At 34.6% G+C, this 9,490-nt stretch overlaps 1 protein-coding gene across 1 annotated transcript; it reads right to left on the reverse strand.

Annotated features, from left to right (window-relative positions):
- Positions 1-545: 545 nt before the first annotated feature.
- Positions 546-9,001, reverse strand: LOC129943430 (zinc finger protein 665). The gene is made up of 6 exons (XM_056052875.1): positions 8,692-9,001; positions 2,887-3,467; positions 2,613-2,820; positions 1,496-2,551; positions 957-1,429; positions 546-890 (listed from the first exon to the last, which is right to left on the reverse strand). Exons 1-6 carry the CDS (start codon positions 8,735-8,737, stop codon positions 651-653), a joined length of 2,604 nt encoding a protein of 867 aa, XP_055908850.1. The 5' UTR covers positions 8,738-9,001; the 3' UTR covers positions 546-650.
- Between the last annotated feature and the right edge of the window lie 489 nt (positions 9,002-9,490).

Genomic DNA, 9,490 nt, shown 5'->3' on the forward strand with positions numbered 1-9,490 from the left:
CCTCTCTCGAGGGACCAAAGTGTTGCTATATAAGACCCTTATCATCCCCGTCCTGCTATACGGTGCAGAAGCATGGACCATGACAAAAGCGGATGAAAGCACCTTGGGTCGCTTCGAGAGAAAAGTTCTTCGTGTGATCTACGGTCCCGTATGCATCGAAGGGGAGTGGAGGAGAAGATGGAACGACGAACTGTACGGGCTGTACAGCGACGTAGACTTAGCAAGAAAAGTAAAAGTCCAACGACTAAGATGGCTGGGTCACGTAGAGCGCATGGAAACCAATGCTCCGGCCCGGAAAGTCTTTGAATCCGCACCCACAGGACAGCGCAGTAGAGGAAGACCGCGGATCAGGTGGCGCGCACAAGTGGAAGGTGACCTCACCCAACTTGGAGCGCGAAACTGGAGACATCTAGCTAGGGACCGAGCTAGATGGAGAAGTTTGTTGGGTGAGGCCCTAGTTCACACAGGACTGTAGCGCCACCTTAAGTAAGTAAGTAAGTATTTTTAGAAGAATTTTTGTAAAATGGTATTGAAGTTCACTAAAATCGTGCTTAAATAGATTTTTTATTCAAAAACAAAAAAAAATACTTTTTTAAATACAAATAAAAAAAAAAATCTTATCCTAAGTCTTTTTTTTATTAATAACCTATCTAATAGGAAGGTTTTGTTCCCATCAAAAGCTGGCCTTTCTGCACTCCCAAATAAGTGCTTGGTTTTGAATTTAACGGCTGTAAGCCACAAGTATCAGCATAAACTTTGCGATGGGCTTGAAGATTCGAAATACAAGTAAATCGTTTACTGCATCCATTGCAAGAGTATCGTTTGAGTCCTGTATGAACAGTCATGTGCGTTAGAAGGCTCTCCCGATAGGGATATGCTTTCGGACAAAGCTGAAAAGAGAGAAGAAAACCTTTTTAGAGAAATAAACTATCAAATAAAAAGATATAAAACCATACATCACACTTGAAAGGTTTGTTATCTGTGTGTTTCATCTTAATGTGAGTCTTATATTGGGCTTTAATTTTAAACCTCTTTCCGCACTTATCACACGCATAAGGTTGTTCATCTTTGTGCAATAAAGAATGTGTCTTTAAAATTCCTGCGGTACTAAATCTCTTATCACATATATCACATCGATACAGAGGATCTTTTCCACAATTCGATCTCGAATGATCATTGAGAGATGTTCGACTTGCAAATGACTTGCCACATTTGTCACAAATCAAATTACGACTTGCTTGTCTCCTTTGTTCGAAATGTGTTCGTTTGTGAATTTTAAGAGCATCTGGTGATTGTGAGTACTTATCGCAGATGTTACAATAAAAACATTCCTTATGAGCTCCCCTGGCATGTTCGAGAGCTTCTTCTTTTGTGCGGAAGTATAAATTGCAATAGCCAGGGCATTTATGAATTAAACTTCCATCGGGACCTTAAAAATTATAAAAAGTGTTATTGAAGGAAATTGAAATGACCTCAAGATCTACTCAAACCTTACCATGGAAAGTGATGTGAGTCGTTAGTCGTTTAGCCATAAGATAGATTTTCGAACAAATCGGACAACGATGCACGTATTCATCAGGAATGTCATTATCCTCATCCTTAAACAAATCACGCAGATCAGCATCGGTTTGTTTATGCAGAGTCCGGAGATGTTTCTCGTAGGGTTTCTTTATGTGGTACACCTTTGCACAGAATTTGCATTCATAGACTCGTTCCTTTTTGAAAAAACGAAGTTTCTTACGCAACGCCGAACGCTGGCGTCTCTTTTTAGGTTGTTCAGATTCGTCTTCATCGTCGTTTTTCTTTTCTTCGACTGAGGCTTCGGAAGGAACAATGCTCGACTTCGTTCGTCGTGTTCTCTTTGACGGAGATTTCTTTTCGTTTTCATTTTGTTTGTCAGTTTCATTAACGACGACGACTTGACCCGCCGCAGGCGGTGGAATCTCATCTTTCTTCACATCCTCTGATTCTTCTTTAATTTCAACTAAAGGTTCATATTTAACATCTACTGTGCTTTCGGCTAGAAACTTATCGAGGATTTCCTCCTTTTGGTCGAAGAAATCCTCGGTCTTTTGATCTTCTTCGCTTTTAACTGGACTACAACTACGATCAACTATTTCAACTGGATTTTTGTCCAGAGGCTCTGGTTTGACTTTGGGTTTGTCACTATCCGATGAATCATCAACTGAGTGCATTGGACTATCAAAAAGTGGATCATCGCTATAGTTGTCAGAATCGAAGTCCTTAGATGAGGATTCTGGTGGTTTAGTATCGATTTCTTCAACTGGAGGTGGTTCATTTGAACGAAGACTACGTCTTGGTCTAGCTACGATGATTTCATTGTCATCGCTATCATCTTCGCCAGTGTCGTCATCTTCTGAACCAGATTTGACGACTTTTTTGGATCTTCCCTTGTGCTTGGAAGCTTTTGGCTTTTTTTGACCTTCATTTGAATTTACAGGCTTCGTTTTTTTCTGCTGCTCATCCTTGGGCTTAATCACTTTGCTGGCTCGTACAATTTTTATCTCAGAAGACATCAGACATGGAGGGACTGTAAAAAGAAATGTTTGGTAAAATGTCAGTTACACATAATTGTTGTTGAAAAGCCTTACTTCTTGAGTTTCCATTTCGTTTTGTTTCTTTGGTGGAATTATAAATCGGCAGGCCACATGTATCGGGTCTTGTCCGTCTGTGTTTGATAAGGTTCGAATGACAGGAAAATCTTGAGCCACAGCACTTACAAACAACGAGCTTAACTCCAGTGTGGATTGAGGAATGAGTTACGATACTTTCACGATGAGCAAAGCATTTGCCACAAACCTAAGCGATGGGTATATAAAACTTATGAATTCAGAATATACAAAAATGTTTGTGGGTGAAACTTACATCGCACTTATAGGGCTTCTCACCGGTATGACTCCTCTCGTGTATAACCAATCTTCCATTACTCATAAAACTCTTCCCACAATAGCTACAACAGAACTTCTTCTCTCCACTGTGGATCTTTTTATGTTCTGCCAAATTATATTTCGTATAAAAGGCCATTTTGCATTGATCACAGGGATGTGGCTTGATTTGACCACATTGAGTCTCGTTGTGTCGCTTGGCAGCTTGAGCTGTCTTAAATTCCATGCCACATTTTTCACATTTAATCATTCGACGATCGACACCTTTATGGATGTCTTGTATGTGATTGCGATAATCCTGCGGTGAATCAAAAGTCTCATGGCAAATTTGACATGCTAGAATTTTATGTTTTTCATCTTTGTGTTTCTTGAGGTGATCTTCGAGACAAAAACGGTCATCACAATAGTTACATAAATAACCACCAGGTGGTTCATGTTTCTTCATGTGTTTTACATAGCCGTTGAGGGAGACAAGGGCTTTGTCGCATACAGGACAAACTAGCTTTGGTCCGCTCTTGTCGGTTGTTATTTGGACCATCATTGTCGAAGAGATGCTAGGAACTGAAATGAGATAGGTACGGTTAAATATTAGCTATAAGTTTTACTTAAGTGACCGATGCTAAATGAGAAATTAAAAATAAAATGTTTATCTTATAAATTAGACAATAAGGACTAAAATGGTTCCTGAAAAGACAAATCGAATGTTATTTGACGGTGTTTTTGAATAATGATGCACAATGCTTCTGAATCCTACGAAATTGACATTTTTGTCTTAAAGATGAAAAAGAGTCGGAATCAATTTGATCAGTTTTAAGTTTTCTGTTGGTAATTATTTCTCCTGAAAATACATTAATTTTTCAAAAAGCTGATTAAATCTTTTTACGTTCTATTGGGATAAAATAAATAGATTTTTCAGATAAAATCAAAGTTCCATTCATCTGTCAGATTGACGGATGTGATTTATTTAATTTAATTTATGGAGATACACGTCGAGTAAGCTCTTAGGAAAGTTTAATCGGATCTCTCCGAATTATTTATGAAACGCACGAAACAAATAAAGTCCCCCAGGCTTAGCCTTTACTTCATTAGCTTGGTAATTTGTTTTCAGATCACAGGAAGAGTGCGTTCCTAGCTAGCCTGACAGAAGGAATAAGGGCAAACAAAGGTTTAACTCACTAAATATGTTGACAATGACCGTTCGACCTTATTAGACAATACGATAGTTGAAGTAGAATATGGCATTTCAACTGTCGAACGGTCAAAAAAGCTCCCTTACTATCAAGTAAATTCTTCTTATGTCAAAGGTCGCATTCATAAAGCTAGCATGGCTACGTAGTCAAATTTCAACTAGCTTTGTAAATGCAAAACTACACTACAAAGCTAGTCGATCTGGAACTGTCATATTATTGACAAATGCAAATATATAAAATAAGAAAGTTTTTTTGATTTGATAATATGAACTTATCTTTAGTGTTTTTAAATTCAATAAAATCAAATTTAAGACACTGAACGATTTATGTATATCATTTTGAATTCGTGTAGTTTACCGAGCAGCTGATTGTGAAACGTCAAAATCATTCGCCACTAACTTTGTAGCCGAATTTTTTACACTACGTCGGAGGGAAAATTTCAACTACTTTTGTAGTTAGATTTAGCCAATCAGAATCCCTTGACTACGTAGCCACTAGCTTTGTGAATGCGACCAAAATCACAGTTGATCATGTTTCAAATAAAAGCTGAACTTTAATACTCCATGATTTATTTTTATTTTGTACCCAATTCGATTTCTTGTAAAATTGGAAAAGAAATAAGTAATATTTCTTTACAACACAAAATAAAAATCGTAGTGGACTCATAGCTTGCTTTGGAGCTTTTGTGGACAAAATTGTTCTTTGTAGTTTTTATACGATGAACTAAAGGTAGAGGTTAGTGAAGTAAAGTTTTGAGTGGGAATCGTATAGCACTTGAAAAGTTAACTACATAGTTGCCTTGCTTATTGAATGGTTCAATTTTATATACTTCTTGCCTCCTTGGCAACATCTTTCAAGATGTTTAAGTCTTCCATAATTGAATGGTCTGAATACATTTCATATTTTTAATTTGTTCGTATAAATATTTGTATTTTGTTTATTTTTGACACATATTACTTACATTACTTTAATGCTGTCTTTTTGACAGTGAATTTAGTAGATAAAGTAATTTAAGGATAATACTGGTCGACAAGGTTTTATTCCCGACAGTAAAATTGTAATTTTCCAATCTATTTTAATAGCTTTAATTTAAATCAGATTTCAAAACTACTTCATCACGTTAGGTTTTTGAGATATTACTTTTTTTAAATTAAAAAAAAACATACAAGGATAGTTGTCGAGATCGAAAACGCTTAACCATTTGTGCTAAAACAGTTTTCCACAGAAAAAGTCAAAAACGTATTCAAAGTAATTTTCGTTTTTATAAAAACAATTCTAATATTATAGGTTTTGTATTTTATTAAAAAACATATAAACAACGTTGAAAACGGGTATTTTAAAACTTGGCCAGATAATTAAACTTAAAATCAAAGCTCGGATCCAAAATCAATATATCCAAAAAGTATTTTTCAAAACTATTTAACCAAAAGGTTTAAGGTTTGCTTAAAACTTCAGATTTAGTCGAACAAAGATTAAGAATAGAATAAATAAAAATAAGATGAAAATATCACAGAAATTAAGTAATATACTCAAATGATTTAAACGGTATCTTAAAGACAATGGCTAAAGATTTTATACGATTTAGTAAATGTTAAATCCATTTTTAACAATTTACTAAACTAAAAATTATGTTAGCTAATGATTATGCTAAAAACGATTAAACGATTCTAAAATCTTACTATCTCTTAACAATTTGCTAAAATTAAAATCATGCAATGGCTACTTTAGTTTTTAGCAATTTTCTAAGTTCATATGACATTTCTACAATCTTTCTTATAAGTGCGGTGGATTGAATGGTTCAGTCAACAGTTCGGAATTCCAATAGGTTAGTTGCTTTGTTTATTTTCACGAACTGTCACTTTTTAGACATTTTGGATGCTCGTTTTTCAACAAAAGCCAACTATCAATTAAGCTTATTGCTAATCAGTAAATTGTTAAGCCCTTAACAAAAAGTTGTTGAACATTTTGCACCAAAGATTTTTACTTTGGAAAATCATCATAACTTAGTCTTGAAGATTACGTTTTTGGCTATCTTTAACATCTTTAAAGGGGTATTTTTGTAAAACCCTATGCGAGTTTCGAACTCAGGACACCTTAATCCTTTGTCTTTGCTACAGAAAAAATCTAGTTTTGTCGTGTTTTTAGCAAAAGACCATATAGGCAAATGAACTCGCTTTTAAAATTTAACCTGAGGATGCTTAAATGTTAAATTTTTATGTTTTTAACTTACTTCCATCAGTTTCATGAAATAAATGGGTTCAAACACATCAGTCTTAAGTTTTTCTTCTTAAATTCGATCCAGTTAAGAAAAAATCCGAAAATCTTTTAAAGGCTGGAATCGGCTAAGGTGATGATAAGTGACCATCACTTTTTTTATGGTCAAAACTATGGAATATCGCCGAGCTTTCCGTCTGTGTAAGGGGACAGTTAGGTGTAATTACGCATTTATTTTTCTCTAAAAATGCATTTTTCTATCTTCCGGATGGAAATTCATTTTCAAAAGTGAAACGAATCGTTCCACTGACTTGCGTTCCAAATTCACACAATTCCAATGACAGATTTCTGTCAGTAAACATTTTTCGGTGGATTTCAATCAATTTTTCTTCAATTGGCGTTTTATTTTTTAGTTCAGAGCAGAGCTCGAACTGTCAAAAGAATAATTGTGTTTCTTTTTGAACTCTGATCGTTCAGAGCTTCGAATTCGTGTTTCTTTTTTAGTTCTGAACATGTTCAGAGCACGCTCTGTGAGCTCAGAATAAAATAACAGAGTAAACGGAGTAAAATGCTGAACACAAACAATTTGATATTTGAAAGCAGGGAAATTATAAAAAGCGGAAGAGGCCAGTCGCTTTAGTGCAGAAGGAAAGATAATTTAGAAAAAACTATTTGCATATAGAATTTTTATTGCCCATGTTCTGTATTCCACTTATTGTGAATACACTTTGCGAAAGTGAATTTGGGTGTTCCACAATTCGTTATCGTGAATTAGATTTTCGAACATGCAAATGGATATTCTGTATTTCGGTTTGTTCCATTTTTCGAACGCATTCAAAATCACATTTTTTAATTTTCTGAATTGATCTTTGAAAGCTTCCTTCAGCTATGAATCAGAGGGTTACAGCAAGTTTTGAATTGAATAACATGCAATTTCATTTCAAGTGAAATTGAAAACTGATTTCAATTCACTTTCGATAGAAATTCGGAACATTGGCGTATGAATCAAATTTATTTCAGGAGTCAAATGGACTAACTCTATGACTGTTTTATTAATTAGTTTGGCTAAAGAAAATTTTGAACGCCTTCAAACAGACGACATTTGAAATCATGACAGTTTAGTGCTCAAGTTGTTTCATAATTAAATAAGAGAGCTCTGAACATACTCTGCTCAGAACTCTACTCTACTCTGCTCGCTCGGAGCTCAACTCTGAGAGCTCAAGCTGTAAACAACCTGTCAAAAAATGTCGAATGTTTTTTTTTTTTAATGATGAAAACCAATAATAGCTATAACTGGGGCTTAAGATGAATCAATTCAATTCGATTGAACACTTTCAGATTATAATTGCCAGAATTCATTGTTTGCTGTGATGAAATTTTAAAATGATTTCTATAAAATATCTAAATAAAAAGTAGATATAAATTGGCTGCATTTTAACAACAATCTTACTTTTCTTGTGTTTTTTTTAATGTCGTAAACCTTGTCAGTCACAAGCATGTTTTTTTTAATGAAAAAAGATTACCGAGAAAATTTTCCATTCTTTTGTGTAAGGTTCTGGTAGCTCAATTCAGAAACGACATAAGGACTCTCAAATTTGTGTGACAGCATTTCAAGTATGACCTTACATAGATCAAATTCGATTATTTTGACAGTCATTTCTCAACAATCACTTAAGTCGATTCCACCCCAGGTTTCACTACGAATATAATATTGTTGTATATATTATTTAACCAATGCGAACAACTTGTTGTAACTGATAAAGCCTAGTACATACTTGTGAACCATCTCGTGAACCTATACAAATTTCAGTTTTTGGTTCACCCGTGAACTTGCTCGTGAAGCTGAGTGGAGAACAAAGTGGAGAGTTTTCGTTCACGGGCAATTCACGTGCAAAATGTACGGGAACTGTTGGTGAAGCTTTGACATTTGGTTTGTTCATGTTCACAACGTGTACTCACAAGTGTGTACCAGTGAGCAATGTCAAAAGTTCACTTTCTCCACTGGCGAACGTTCACTTCACGAGGAAGTATGTACTAGGCTTAAATTCAAACCATGTGTCTCCACCTGTAAGAATATTGCTTACTTCAAACTCTCCACTTTTTGTCTCCACATTAGACCTGTCAGCGTGAATGTTGAAGCCGACAAAAAACAAAAAAAAAACAAAACAAACCAAACGACGAAATGTCAAATCGTTCCAAAACCGTCCACTCCTCTTACACCGCAAATTTCGGTTCGAACCCACCAGCCACTGTTAACAATCAACCCTATACACTATTTCACCTTAACATCCAATTTTACATTAATTTAATTTCTTCATTAATTCGATGTCTTGATTAAAACCTAAATAAACCAAATTAAGAGACTACACAAATATGCCTACCATCATTCTGCTTTCTATTTCCACCCACCAATGGAACTTCACTCATTTTAAATTGGATATTATTGCATACAAAAAATTTCTTGATTTTCACTTGATAGTTTCTTTTTTCAGATTTTTAATTTTCATTCATAACTTCGAAGTCTGTCATCGAAAAGCAGGAGAAAAAATGTTTGTTTATTATCTACTCAAGAATTTATGTGGGATTTTATTTATACATTCTTTTGTTTTTGTAAACAAACCGCACTGTGAAAAATAATTTTATTAAAAATATAAGAACATTGAATTGAAAAAATGAAACACTACTCTACACACCGACCGACCGTGTACAGTGTACACTTAGAAAATTTTGTGTCTATTCATAATTTATTTTTTCGGCAAGATTGACAGCTCGGCTTATGTGTGTCTAGGCAGGGATGGCTTTGAGGATGTTTTGGTTTGAAAAATACATTGCAGCAATTTTTATTATAAAAATTACTGATGGATGAAATACTTATACTTGTGAGATTCTTCTACCGAAATTATACTAAAATATGAGATATATAAATATCAATGGTTTTCATCATTAAACATTTTGTTTCGAGATTTAGAAGCGATGAAGAAAATAAATTTGTATTGTTTGATGTCAAAATGAAGCTGATCAGTTGTAGGTTTTGTTCCTTAAGTTCATTTTTTATTAGTTCACGACGAAATCGTTTTTAATAAACGGCTGATTGTTGATTGCTTATTTCGAAACAAAATCGTTCTACTGAATGCGTTCCATTTTCTTAGTATTTTCCTTTTAATGATCAACTCTTATTTC

Source organism: Eupeodes corollae, chromosome 1 (assembly GCF_945859685.1).
Source record: "Eupeodes corollae chromosome 1, idEupCoro1.1, whole genome shotgun sequence".
NCBI classification, from domain to species: Eukaryota; Metazoa; Arthropoda; class Insecta; order Diptera; family Syrphidae; genus Eupeodes; species Eupeodes corollae.

Coding starts and splice junctions, on each gene's coding strand:
- LOC129943430 (XM_056052875.1), bottom strand. CDS start 8,737: ATGAGTGAAGTTCCATTGGTGGGTGGAAATAGAAAGCAGAATGATG. Junction 3,468..8,691: donor AAATAGAAAGCAGAATGATG/GTAGGCATATTT, acceptor ATCTCATTTCAG/TTCCTAGCATCTCTTCGACA. Junction 2,552..2,612: donor ACGAAATGGAAACTCAAGAA/GTAAGGCTTTTC, acceptor TTCTTTTTACAG/TCCCTCCATGTCTGATGTCT.